Below are 14969 nucleotides of genomic sequence, written 5' to 3'. Positions count from 1 at the left end.
TCACTTTGACACTGAAAATACGACAGTGAAATTTACTTAATCCCGTAAGCTTTGCGGACCCCTGGATGGCGCGGTCGGTTGAACATCTGACTCTTGGTTTCGGCTCAGGTCATAATCTTGGGGTTGTGCCGTGTCAGGCTCCGTGCTCAGCGCAGTCTGCTTGAGATTTTCTCTCCCTCTGCCCATCCCGCTCGTGCTCTTCCACTCTCTCAAATAAATAAATCTTTTAAAAAAATCCCATAGCACTGGGTGTTACATGCAACTAATGAATCACTGAACACTACATCAAGAACTGATGACATACTATATGTTGGCTAACTGAACATAAAAAATATATATATATATCATGGAACATTGCATCAAAAACGGGGGATGTACTGTATGGTGACTAATATAACAAAAATCATTAAATATAATTAATTAATTAATTAATTAAATCCTGTAGGGGCGCCTGAGTAGTTCAGTCGGTTCAGCGTCTACCTTCAGCTCGGGTCATGATCCTGGGGTACTGGGATCGAGCCTCACATCCAGCTTTCTGCTCAGCTGGGAGCCTGCTTCTCCCTCTGCCTCTGCCTGCCGCTCTGCCTGCTTGTGCTTACTCTCTGTCAAGTAAATAAATAAAATACAAAAAAAAAAATCCTGTCAGCTTTGAAAAAAACAAGCTCAGCGCTTTAGGACAATGGGACAATTATGAGTTTTTTGTTGTATTTTCCACTTTAGATACACATTTATGGTCTAAAAAGCAAGACAGAATTTTCCAAATTTAAAATTAGGTAGATAGTGGCTAGCCCTGATTGAGTTTTTATGAAGTCTACTACCCTTTCCCACCCCATCTCTCCAGAATGAAGGGTGATAGCATTTAAAGGTTGACCCACAATTACCAGCCCTTATTAGGGCAGGATGTGTGCTTTAAAGGGTAAAAAACTAAACCAACAGAAAAGTATTCCTCTGATATAGATGACTCAGAGTTGGGGGTAATTCTTTTGGTGCAAGTTTTCTCAAAAGTTTTAACACGAATTGAAATGAAGGCTATTTAATTCCAAGTTTAAAATTAGCTTCCCTTTTCTTGCCACCTCGCATGTTGTCATCATTCCTTTAAAACTGACCAACTTACAGGGCACTGGGTTAAGCGACTGACTCGATTTCTGGCTCAGGTCATCATCTCAGGGTTGTGAGATCGAGCCCCACATCGGGCTCTGCGATGAGCGTGGAGCCTGCTTAAGATTCTCTCTCTCTGGAGCACTTGGGCGGCTCAGTCAGTGAAGCGTCTGCCTTCGGCTCAGGTCGTGATCCTGGGGTCCTGGGATGGAGTCCTGGGTCGGGCTCCCTGCTCAGCGGGGAGCCTGCTGCCTCTGCCTGCCTCTCTGCCTACTTGTGCTCTGTCAAATAAATAAATAAAAATCTTTGAAAAAAAAAAAATTCTCTCTCCCTCTCTGCCAACCCCCCCCCTAAAAAAACCCTGACCAACTCTTGGTTTTACCACCTAGCTCTTTCTCAACCCACCCTCTCTCCAGCCCTGCCACTGTCCTTCTTCCTCCCATTTATGTTGCCCCCAGAGAATCCATCAAAAACACTTCTCAAATGTTCTTGACTGGCTTACAAGCCTTTCCACTCCCCGTCCCCCCGGAGCACCGCCCCCACCTGAATCAACAGATGTGTGTTATCAGGGACCACACAAACCAAACATAAAGTGGACATGTCACCACCCTCAAAATTCCACCTAGCTATATCTGTCTGCGGTCCTTCTGCCATTTTACCCCTCACGTCTTACTCCGTTCATTCAGAATGGCTTCGTTCCCCCGGTAGAAAGTGCTGGTCTAGCTCCAACTCCTTTCCTGTGCTCCTGCGAGGCATCCATCCTTCCTTACCAGGCTACCCTGACTCACCTAGAAGATCCAACTCAAAGGCATCTCCAGGAAACACCCCCGACGCCCCAGCTGTGCTGATGGTCCTGAAGCCCTCCCAGCTCCCAGCAGAAACCAGTCAAGAGCACCTTCTGCATTCACATTAATCTGCTCTTGTCTCACTACCGAACTAGGCTGTTAATAAAGCTTGAGGACATGGACCAGCTTATTTACTTCTTTGCCACAGAACCTTGTACAGTTTTGGCTCAAAAACTGTTTAGCTGTACATAATTTGCTAAATTAAGAGAAAATGATCCTCTATGAAAGTATATAATCGCATAGATTCAACATAATACACATAAAGTCCTTTATCTACAAGTATTTATTAAATACTGTTTTTCAACTTCATACTTAAAACACCAAAACTTGTCAACACTCAACCAGATGAGCTAAAATGAAAAGGACTGATAAGAGTGTGAAGACAGATGGACAAACGAACTCTCCTACATCGCTGGCAGAATTTACTGAAGCCAAACCTGCCCGTACCCTGTGCCCCAGCACTTCCAGTCCCAGGTACACACCCAACAGAAAGAGTAAGAATGTTCTTAGCAGCATTATTCATAACAGCCAGCCCCAGGCTGGGACTCATTCCCACATCTATTAATATCAGAACGGTTGGATAAACTCCGACATATTCAGACAGACACTACAGAGCAATGAAATAGAATGAACTTCTACGTGTGGCAATGAGGGTAGTGCTTTATGAAGTTCAAAGACAAGCTCAAGCAACCCGTGGTGATGAGACGTAAACAGTGGTTACCTCTGGAGGTTGCGGCTGTGGGCCGGCAAGAGGCACCCGCACGGCCACCCTCTGCGGGAGCCGCCGTCTTCCCTCCCTGACCCGGGTGACGGTCGCCCAGGAGAGCACGATGTCAAAGTTCACACTTAGGAGCTGGCCCCTCAGGTGTGTGCAGGTCATGTTGCAAAAAAAGTCAGAAAAAAAGAAAACCTGTGAACTAAACTCCTGGGGAAATGCCAACATGCTAGAGGTACAGCCATGAGAAAGCCATAAAGTGATAAAAGTATCTTTGTCTCTTTGCTGTAACATGGAAAGCAGTGTTTTTAAAGAGAATTATACTTTTTAAATGCACAAATGGTATTCCTTTTTATTATAATGGTTACGACTTTGGCTTAAGGTTCGTAATACTGTTTCCAGATGATGTTCCACTGTTCACATAAACCAGGCAACTCTGTGATGTTACTTAGCCAGTTACTTAAGCAGCTGACCCACTCATCTGGCTGCATTTTGAGAAAACCGCTCAACTCTGGCCTACAGGGTTGCAGGAGTAAAAGTCTAAAAATTTTATTTTACTATATTCCTTCTGTACTTTAACCTAAAACCTGCTGTCACCTTTTAGTGATGACAGAAATAAAATTCTTTAAAATGCAGAAAATGTATTTCCTGCCAAGATTAAAAAAAGAAACCAAAAACCAGAAACTTTGAGTACCCGAAACCAACTGATACGCTTTGTCCTCTAGATTGTAATTTTGGTCAACATGTGTGATGTTCTGAATATTAACTTCAGTTCTAGGGCTGAATTTTAATGTTAATAAAGAAATACTCAGTTTAACCAAATACCTGAGAGGATTCCTCACTGAATATTTCTGCATTTTAAAGAAATACTCAGTTTAACCAAATACCTGAGAGGATTCCTCACTGAATATTTTGAGGAAAGTATATAAGTAAAAAGATTAACAGATTTAAATACCTTTAAGAGCAAGAAAGAACAAAAGCACCTAAAAATTACACATGTACACATGCAGAATAAACGCTGGGCTATAGGATACACAAGGCAAGAGTGAAAATACAGCACCTTTCAACACAGACTGTTTTCCGCTACGATCTCATATAACATTAAGCAGATCATAAGCTACAAATCTTAGTAGTCACCAGAAGTTCCTGAGTGGCTGACACTAGATTAGTGGGGTAATACAGGTGGCGTGTGACACCCATTTGTTTTCCAAGACTTTTTCAACTTTTGACTTTGATGCCATCACCTTGAAGACACCAGTCCAAGTGCTCATTAATCTGAGATTCCAAAACTTCATTCTGACACACAGGACAGTCAACCATTCTGTGCGGGCTGGCTGAGCTGCTGGGATTCGGAGTCGCAGCTGTAGGATGCGAACTCCACTTTGGATCATTTCCACCACTTTGTACTTGCTCGCTCTTGATAAAAAAATGGTCAAAAATAGTCTTGTCTTCTAGCCTGGGTCGTTTACTTGGGGATTTCTCTTCAGGCCCACTCACATCCGGGGGTGCAGTCACAGATGCTGATTCCGGTGCTTTGAAAGAATTTCTCAGGGATATCTTCGAAGAGGTGACCCTTCTTTGAGAACCAGAAGAGATGGAGTTTTTAGTGATGTCACCAAGTGTTACGCCTTTCGTTGGAGATGCAGTCACACTTCGGAAGGCCTTCTGGTTGGCAGCTGAGACTCTAGGAAAATAGTTGCTTAAGACATTTTGGCGACTGGTAGTAAGAACAGGGGATGCTAGAGGAGTTTTTTTACTTGAACCATTCTGTTCAAATTTCGCCTCAGTTTTAGAATTAGGTCTGAGAGCTTTTGCTGAATGGTCTTGACTGAAAAGATCTTGGGTTTTATTAATAGCATATGGAGTGACAAACTTCCCAGATGAAGGCGAACTGCTCGTTTCTCCCAGAACATATCCTTTCCCACTGAAAGGGATTAACAGTTGGGTCTCGCCTCTGTTGGGTTTATCTGCAAAAGAAGCAAAGGTTTTCTTGACTCGAAATTAAGATGGCAACAAATGTTAAGCTAATTACCTATTAATGGGAGAAGGACGATATGCAGCGGTCAGAGGGCTCTGGGATGGAGAGAACACAAAGGATAAAAAACACCTTCTCCTATTCAGAGAAGACGTTCTATCACCCAAACACTACTAGCAAAGGAACTTTTACCTTGAATATCACTTAGCATTCATTTTCAGAGGGAAAAGTCTCCTCCCACATTCTTACCTTCCCTCTTACTCACACAGAATGAGGATATCTACTCTCTCCACATAAATTCTTCTCTAGCTCCTCCACTCACTTAACATTTTGGATTCAGGAAGAGTAGCTTATTCTGTTTCTGGGTCCAACCAACAACTTCCCAAGGGAAGAAGCATTAACTCTATAGTGACCTGGTTCCCTCTTCAAAAGGCAGTTACTCTGAACTTCATAGGAAAGGGATAAATCTTCAAGATGAAGTACCAGCACATACATGTCATATCCTTTTCCCATTCTTCTCCCAATAAAAATACATACATCAACAGCACAAGTCACTCGGCTAGAATCCACCTGATAGGAAGAGGTGGAGTTAGGACTGATTCCGGGCATTGTTACTTGAATTACTGTTTTTATTCTGACAATCACTTTGCCTTCTGCTTCCCAATGACTCATCGAGTCAAGACAGGGAAAGGTACTTTACCCTCCAATATTATCCGTGGAAACTATTCCTACTGTAACTCACATCTACATCGAGCAGAGTCCACTCTTCTACTGTCACTTCATAAACAGCGGGATTTCTTTTCCCTAAGTCCACACTTACAAACGTCTACACGAGAAAGAATCCTTAAGCCCATCCTAACAGCAGTTCTCCAGAGCACGGCACTGGCTTTACTGGGTTAGCCGAGGTCCCAGCAAAGAGGGAAGAACAGACAGCAAGTTACCTTTATTTTCTGTGGCTATTGGCGGCTTCCCTAGTTTTGTCTTTCCTTTGCCCTTTCTGGAGTAATTCTCTGGCTCCTTGATTTTGATGTAAGTGCCGCCGCAGGTCTTCTGGTGCTCGGCCCACCAGTAGTCGTGAGCAGAGGGCGCCCGGTTGGTGGCGCGTTTGACGTAGCCGTAGTAGGGCTTCCGGTCCTGGCACGGGCCGTTGCAGCGCCACCAGTGCCGCCGGTACTCATCCACCTCGTCGTGGAAAGTGTGGTACACCTGGGCGAGAGAGAGCGTTCAGCGTTAAGGAGGCAGGCTAACAAGTTTAAGAAAATAGGTAAGCGGCCTTTCGTTGTGCAAACTTTCCAGTTTCTGAGAGCTTCCTGCAGTGACACTTTGGGGAAGACAGCGACTAGACTTAGCTTCTGTGCAAAAGTTCATTTTAATGGGCTAGTGGCAGCTAATACTTCATGAACTGTGTAAAGACAGAAAAATGGGAGATTAGAAGACAAAAAAAATTTTTTTTAACCCACAAAAGCCCCTATCAATGCTAAAAGTTCTAGAAATCAAATTTTAAAATAATCAAAAATTAGGATAAAGACACAATTTTATATAATACCATAATAAATAAGAATTGTTCCCACTGCTCAACTGATGTTCTCCCCTACAAGTAACACTACCAAAGGGTTCTGGACTATTTCCTATAAATGCTCCACCCCACCTACACCCGCATCGTGCCTGCCGCAGCCATGACTACAGCCACTCCACGTTCTTGAAGCTCTTTGCTCGGGTCTTTGTAATGAGCCTTTTGGGGCATCATTTTCTCTGCTTAGGCAAAAAGCTCCCCAGATTTCAAATGTTTTCATCTTTGTGTCCCTAGTGGCTACTACAGGATCTGGCATGGTGAAGGGACTCAGTCAGTGAGTATTTGCTGCCTGGCGAAATGAAAAGCTTCATTCGTTGGTGCAAAGAAAATTCTCTGCAAATGTGCTTTTCAGTCCTTACGCAGGATCCTGTAGTTTCAGCCTCTAGAAGGAACCTTACTTACAGAGGAGAGCGGTCTAACTGAAAGGAAAGTTAGCCCTCCCAGCTTGGTGGCCCTGAGGACAGCAGGGCACCACTGAAAACTGATAATCCTAAATCACCCCGTGTACCTTTTCCTTCTGTCTTCTCGGGGGAACATTACTACTGTACAAGATTAGGAGCATTCATAGATGAGATTTTTTTTAACAAAGACATTTAACTTTCTAATAAACTCTCTGAGGGAAAGAACGCGAAGCCTTCTGTAACTCTACAGCTAAGTGCTACACTGGCTCTCCCTCCTAAACAACACACTTCTCTGACTTGGCAAGCACACCAGTAGTGCACATTCTGTTCGGTGCACAAGACGCCGGAGGGCAGGGGTCTGGGGACAGAGGGGCACGGAACACCCACCTTCTCCCTTATGTTGAGAATTCTTCACTTAATTCACTGGCCAAACAGCCAGGGCACTGGCTCTGTTTTGCTTCCAAGTCCTGTAACTCCTACAGCCTGGGAATGTGACTTCTTTAACGATGTCGTCACTAAAATAAAACTGTGCAACTGGATGCCCTGTGGAGTTTGTTATAACAGGATGTAACCTATAAAAGCAAGGGGTGTCCACTCGATAAAAACCTCTCCTAAATGAAAACACACAGACGTGCAAGATAAAAGAATATATACTCTTCCAACTGAACAATAGGAATTATACCAGGACTTTGCTTAAAGGGAAAACGCTAATGAGGAAACTAAAAGCCTTTTGTACCAGCAACTCTACAGTTCTTTTGCTAGTCGGGACTTCATGTGACTTTTTAAATGCAAGCCGTTTTTTAATGGCTTTCTTGATGTTGAAGTAACTCTATTCGATAATTAAATAAGCTCTCTAGAAAATTAAAGCCAACAGCTAGAAAAAAATATACAGAAGGTGAGCACTTTCCACCTTCCATCACACTGGCCTTTACTGCCTTTCAAAGGCAGGAAATAATCTTGCGGGAACGAATATTCTATTTGGTTCCGTCCGATGCAATACTCACTAAGCCCTCATGGCGGCGCTGCATCACACATCTTATACAGAGGTGTACAAAGCTAAGTAAGAGCCGCCCTGTGTTCAGAGGTCCTAAAGTAGAATAAAATATTGTAAAAGGTCAAAGCACTGCTAAGGATACTCAAAGGACGGAGCAGTCCTGGCCCGCACAAAGACGAAGGGCATGTGACACAGCACAGAGGAAGTGGTGCATGTGAGGGAGAGGATGTGTGAGGAGTGGCACAGGGGCTGGAAAGTTCCCTCAGAACCAAGACAAGCAGGGGGCTGTGGGAGGCAAGAGAAAAAGAACAGTATGGTCACCTGATAAAATGAATCAGTAATAATAAAAACATCTAGGATTTAACTTGTACTCAAACCGGGCTACAATGTTTTGTGCGTATTTTCTCCTTTAATCCTCAAGGACCCGCAGGTAAGTATCCTTACTGCCCTCATTTCCGCCTCCTATGTGGAGGCCCCACTGTTCGCCATCCCTTGACCCCAGGCTCTGCTTCCTACAGCATCACACAGAAATATGAAGCAAGGAAGACCCCTGGTGATGCGAACGACACATGAAATGGCAGCAGATACAGGAACAATCAAAACCAGAGACTATCACAAGGAAACGAGGCTAAGGGACAGGAGTAATGACGCAGAGGTGGTGCAGGCCTGCAGCCACCATGCATACAGCGTTGCCCAAGCTGTGCTCAGAGGCCCCGGGGGGGCCGCGGTCAGCTTCTCTCCACTTGTTTTACCACTTACTGTGGAAAAGCCTCAAGGACAGTATATGTTCCTACCCAGTTGTCTATTTTTAGTTAAATCCCCAAAATTACTGAATAACTACTAAAAATCATAAATGTTATACTTATTTAATATTTAATAAGCTAATTAATTAAATTAATACATGTTATATTTATTTCTTATTTAGTCATATACCGTTATATTGGCTCCAGTCAGGCGATTGATGCGATGCATATGTTTACAGAACTCTGGGCCGTGCCCCTCCCGGTCTTTATCATTATTAGTGACAAATAAATAGGCGTGTATCATTTCATGCAAGAGGGTCTGAAACAGAAAACAATCGAATTAATTTGTTAGGGTGCTTTGGAAAATAAAAATGCATTTTCTTACTTTACCTAGGGTCTTAACTTTGTTTGGGTCACAGGCTCCTTTCAGAAACTAATAAAGTCATGAACTGTCTTTCTAGAAAAATTACATACGCACACATTCACAAAGCTTTGCATGTATTCTCCGAAGCTCTGCAGATCCCGGGGTAAGAACTCCGTATTCCAAGAAAGCCTTTTTAACTCATCAAACCCAAAAGGAAAGATCAATGAACTCAACTACATAAAAACTTTAAAATTCTGTGTGGGGGAGAAAACACAGTGACTGAAAAGACAAATTCAGAACGATGGATGTGCAATGCATCTCCCAGGCTACTAATTCTTAAAATATAAAGAGCTACTAACGTCAACAGAAAATGACCAATAACCCAATTTTTAAGTGGGCAAAGGTCATAGATAGGTTCACAGAAATAGAAATATAAAGCTTCTGTCAATGCTAGAAGTTTTAGAAACCAAATTTTCAAATGATCGAAAACTAGGATAAACCATAAACATGAAAAAAATGTGCAACTTCATTTATAAAAACAAATACAAACTAATGCTACACCAGTAAGTCACTTCTGCTTGTCTAGATCAGGAAAACTCCTGAAGTTTGACACCATTAGTAAAGCTAAGGGAAAAAAACATTCCCATCGATCTCTGATGGGACTGCAAAATGGTACAAACCCCCACGGAGGAGAATTTGGTAACGTCTCACAAAACTGCAAATGCATTTATCCTCTGACCCAGCAATCCTGAGACTAATATGAAAGGTCACGTGTACCAGGCATTTTCATTTTGGCACTGTTTCTCATGTTAAGACTGAAGTGTTTGGCAATAGGGGCCTGGCTGAAGGAATTACAGAAAATCCACATCATGGAATTCTATAGACTTAAAATAGAACGAAAAAGATCTCTATGAAATCATTTGGAGAAACCTACAGGGTATACTGTTTTAAGGAAAAAGGCAAAATACAGAAGAACGTACACAGTATTTTGTATAAGAAGTATGTTAGGTGATCAGGAGAGGGAATGAGAATGGACATAAATATTTGCAAAACAGGGGCGCCTGCGTGGCGCAGCTGGCAAAGCGTCTGACTCTTGGTTTCAGCTGAGGTCATGATCTCAGGGTTGTGGGATCGAGCCCCATATCCAGCTCCACACTCAGCGCAGACGCTGCCTGACGTTCTGTCTCCCACATCCTCTCTCCCTCCCAGATAAATGCTCACTTTCTCTCTCAAATAAATAAATAAATCTTTAGAAAATATATTTTCAAAACAGAACAATGAAACAAAAAAGAAACTAATAACAACAGTATCCTATAGCAGTTGGGGAGTTCAGCATAGAGAAGGGTGGGGTAGGACGTTTCTATGTGTATAGCTTTCTATAGTTTTGGGATTTTTGAATCATGTAAAATTTCAAAACAAACAAACAATAAAACCTACTGCTCTAGGGAATAGCATATGATAAATCCTGTGACTGGCCCAAATTTCATCTGAATTTACATAAATCTTCTTTGAATTAAAACGGCCTACTGCTCATTTCCACACCAAGGATGCAGAAGTGTAGGTGCAAAATTCACAAACGTATTTAAGGCTGCTGTTTCATAATGTATCCTAAAGAAACAGGAATACATTTTTTTAAAAAGTGAAAGTCATGGGGCGCCTGGGTGGCTCAGTCAGTGAAGCGTCTGCCTTCGGCTCAGGTCATGATCTCGGGGTCCTGGGATCGAGCCCTGCATCAGGCTCCCTGCTCAATGGGGAGTCTGCTTCTCCCTCCCACTCTCCCTCTCAAATAAATAAATAAAATCTTAAAAAACAGACAAACAAACAAACAATATTTCTTTTTTAAAAAAAAGGGAAAGTCATAAAGGTCTTCAAAAGCAAACCTTGTTCATAACTTTTTTACAAAGAATTTCCATCAGAAGAACTAGATTGCCATTAATGAATTGTAGTCTTATCAAATTATGCTGAACAGAAAAATGGGTGACTCAAAAATTTTAACTTTCATTATGAAAACATCCCTTTTAAAATTATCAACTCCACCTCTGAAAATGAACTTAATCTTTTCAAGTAAATGCCACTCTTTTGGGACTCAAAGGGGATTCTATATTTCAAATGTTTTCCAATATTCTAAAGTAATAATCAGTAACTATCTTACAAAGGAGAAATAAATTTAGGTTCCTAATTTTGGGTTCAATTTAAATACCTTGAAAATGGCACACGGCACCATACTGAACAACTTCTATTTTTATATACCTACCATCTTCCACATTAGGCTAGACTCAAGGCTCTACTCAACACGGTCCCAAAACACCTCTACTTCCCACCACTGTTCTCTATCTGGCCAAAATCAACTACTTCTGGTCCTCAATATGCCCAAAGTTTCATGCCTCACTTTTGTTCACAGCATGCCCATTCCTTCTGCCAAGAGGAGTTTTCCTCTACCAGCTCTAGTGGGCAGAATCCAGTCTGTCCCGTAAGGCTCACCTCCATGTTTTAATTAGAAGTAACAATCATAAAGTGGTAGTAATGAGCCCGAATGGTACAGGGAATAGGACAAGAGCTTTAGAGCCAGGGAAACTGGAGCCTATCATGTACAACACCCTGGACAAGTTACAACACGCTCCTCATCCCCAAAATGGGGATATCCTGATCTGGCAGGGCTATACATACTAGATTAACTATTAACTAGATTAATGCTGGTTAATCTAGTCCAAAATCCGGCACACAGTATGTGCTCAATACATTAAGAATAAGTGGGAGGAGCGGTGATGTCAGTAGTCAAAAAATACACGAGCATGAAGCTTTTCTTCTTTGTCCTCAACCAGACAAAATCTTTTCCTTTTCTGAATCCTCTGCATAATAATTTAGGTCATACTCTATGTATAGACCAGAGTCACACTGTTCTTCCTTGGTCCTTCTTACCCCGATTTGATATTGTAACTTTCTGCCAACAGCAAATGCTCACTCGATAGCATTACCACACATTTCCCAATCTCTTCTTGCCCATTACCTTCAAAAAAAAATTGTGTGTGTTTAATCATTTACATAATATTCATTAAGCAACTACTGTTCTAACTAGGGCTCCTCATAAGGCTGATTTGTTCAAATTTTTTGTATGCCTACTTTTTTTTCCTGCTTAGTCACTGTGTTACCAAGAGAGTTGTGTTAACATCTGCAACTATGATTGTGAATTATTTCTCCTTTTGCTCCTAGTAATTTATGCTTCATGTAGTTTAAAGTTATATTATTACTTTCAGGATCAAACTATGTGTTTTTATTTAACAGATTATTTTATCATTCTAAAATGTTAACCTTTTTTTCTAGTAAAACTTCGTCCCTTAAAATCTTCAGTCTGATACAACAGCTTTCTGTTATTGTTTGGATGAAATACTTTTTTCCAACCTTCTACATTTAGTGCATGTGTCTTTATCTTCAGCACATCTCTTTCCATATCTTTAACTAGTGCTTAGTCTATTTACATTTAATATAATTACTGATACTGCCTTTATGCCTTTTTTTTTTCAGGGCTTTTTTCCTTTATTCCTCCTTTCTTTCTTTCTTAACTATTTCTGTTGTACCATTTTAAACTTAGTAGCTTTACCTTTTTTTCTAATTGTGGTAAAAAGCACATAACATAAAATTAACCATTTTAACTATTTTTAAGTGTACAGTTCTGGAATGTGATGTATATTCACATTGTTCTGAAACCCATTACCTTTTATTATCCTTACAAACACCATCCTTCAGAGGGGAGGGGGGTGGGGGAATGGAATAGGCCGGTGATGGGTATTAAGGAGGGCACATATTGCATGGTGCACTGGGTGTTATACACAAGTAATGAATCATGGAACTTTACATAAAAAACTAGGGATGTACTGTATGGTGACTAACATAATATAATAAAAAATATTACTAAAAAAACCACCATCTTTTGTTATTTCCAAGCATGTTTTAACATATTTCCCATCCAACCTCTACCACCCTATCCTCTTTCATGCATACGTTTCAAGTGACATAACTGGGGCAAGACCAGTCACACTGGGTGCATCTCGGGGAATTTCAGGCATCTTCTAAACTCAACTAACCATAATCTGGGAGCTCCTACTGCTCCATTTTGCTAGTGAAGCGTGCCCTCGCCCATGCTGGCTCGTTATACCAGCTCAGGTAGATATTCTGGGAGGGCAGCACCATGGTGGCTGAACAGAGAATCAAAATTTGTGTGCCTCAGTAGGAAGATACGGGTCCTAATTTTTTCTCTGCTGCTAAATATGTAACTTAAGCCAGGTACGTACCCTCTCTGAACCTTAACGTCCTCATTTATAAAAAGGAGGACAACACACATTGTACATAGACAGGGTTGTTGTGAAGGTCAAATTAGATAATACACTTGAAAGCCTTTAGTTGTGAAGAACCGTAAAAACAGAAAGTAATCATTATCATTCGCCCTGCGGTTAAAGTTTGCAAAACAGGTTGTTTTGTTTGTTTGTTTGTTTGTTTTGTTTACAGGTTAATTCACAGCAGTCTAAATCGGTAATAAGCATTTTTAAATTATTCAGCTAAGAATCAAGTTTATGCAAAGAATACCTCTACGAGATCCTTTCTTGGTCTCAACTTTAAAAGAGGTTCACTGAGACGGATGGAACACATTCCACCCCTCCCTTCATAGCTGCATATCCCAGCACACCTGGAAAACAACCACCACAAAAGCATTATTTACCTAACATACACAAAAGGGAAACAGAGATGGAAGAGTAAATTCTTCACACTAGTGAACTTTGTTCTCTCTTTGTTAGGAGATACTTGCATTGCACCCCAGTGAAAGAGGTGTGTTAAGCATAACGCGCGTCCCTTGCCCTAGCCAGGCTGCAGGAGCCCAAAGAGGACAATCCTGTTCTGCTGCTCCCGGTCTCCTCCCTACAAATTATGAGCAGTTTGGGTTAACAGCCAGATCTCCATTAGCCCATCTCCAAAACTGTAATAGAAGCCTTTATGAAGGAGATTTGATCTTTAAACACAGTTTTGTGTTAAACTTAATCTGTCTTACTTTAGGCTGTTTTGTATCGCTTCAAAAACAAGCACCGCGGTATACAACCCCATCTTAAACTTGTTAACTCTGTTCATGTGCAGGAACAGGTTATTTCAAATCAGGATTTCTCAGTCTTAGTGTATATCCTGTTAGAGGCATCCCCGAAGATCCTTTGGGTCCAGAGATATGGAAACGTCAACCCCGTTCCCCTTCTAACACCTGAGCTCACTACTAAGTGGTGATATCTCAAGGAGCATAGAAGAGGACAACACACATCCTTGGGAGGCTTGGCTGCCTCCTCCGCATTCTTTCTTAGGGGCTGACTCTGGGTGCTTCTCCCTCCTGGGTCTGAAATGTGTTAATTCATTTTCAAGTGAGGGGAGATCCAAAGACACATCCTTTTCTCTCACTGTGTCCTTTACAAACTGTTACCGGGATGGGCCACACAGTTTAAAGTTGCTCGAGCGGGAGAGAGAGTAGGGAAGAGAGAGATACACCGAGAGGAGCTGGTGGGCCAAAACAAGACCCCTGCGTTTCACGGCCCCGGGGCCCATCGCGGCAGAGAAGGAAGAGAAGCCCAGGGCCCGGGGCTGCAGAGCAGCTGCCAGCCGCTCTCGTTTCCCCAGAGGGTTTCGGGACTCACAGAGTCATTCGCATGCTCCACTTCACCTCGACGGCCTCCAGCTGGCCCCAGAAGAACCGATCATTGAACTGCACGAACAGGGCCTGCAAATCCGGGGTTGGATCCACCAACTCCCAGGACGCGTCCACCAGCGACAGGGGCGCCTGGGCCCGGTCGCGTTCCGACCCCTGCAAGTCCCACTCCTCCTGAAGCCGTAGCGCCAACACCAGATCTTCATCCATCTCTGCCGGGATCCCAGGCGGCGCCCGCCGGCGTTAAGCTAGCTCCACGTCTCTGAAGCTCCGAGGGCCTGGTCGAGTTTCTAGGAGATACCGGCTCTCGGGCTGCTCTCGGGTCGGCCTGCCGGTATCGCGAGAACTCAGGAATAACTGGCTCTAGAACGAGAACTGAGTTTGCCCCAAACGCCGAAGCCGAGATTCTGGGGCTTAAAAAGGAGAACTAGGCATGACACCTCCCAGTGGGCTCAAAACGTGGGTTCCCGGGGCTTGGACTCGAGGAAGGTTTCAGGAAACTGGTTACCGCCTTTACACTTCGGGACTAACTTCAAACACCAGCGTCACGCTCAGCCCATGCGCAGTACCCACGTCAGTCTGCC

General features: G+C 42.7%; 1 protein-coding gene across 1 annotated transcript; it reads right to left on the bottom strand.

The window, feature by feature from the left end:
- Positions 1-2208: 2208 nt before the first annotated feature.
- Positions 2209-14963, bottom strand: SPRTN (SprT-like N-terminal domain). Its single transcript, XM_045783454.2, has 5 exons — positions 14375-14963; positions 13290-13389; positions 8535-8663; positions 5575-5839; positions 2209-4625 (listed from the first exon to the last, which is right to left on the bottom strand). The coding sequence occupies exons 1-5, from the start codon at positions 14593-14595 to the stop codon at positions 3877-3879; spliced, it is 1464 nt and encodes a 487-aa protein (XP_045639410.2). The 5' UTR covers positions 14596-14963; the 3' UTR covers positions 2209-3876.
- Positions 14964-14969: the final 6 nt, after the last annotated feature.

Source organism: Ursus americanus, chromosome 6, assembly GCF_024610735.1.
Source record: "Ursus americanus isolate L20-20 chromosome 6, mUrsAme1.1.p, whole genome shotgun sequence".
Taxonomy (NCBI): domain Eukaryota; kingdom Metazoa; phylum Chordata; class Mammalia; order Carnivora; family Ursidae; genus Ursus; species Ursus americanus.
The sequence above is the reverse complement of the archived record's forward strand: the minus strand, read 5'-3'. Positions and strand labels throughout refer to the sequence as shown.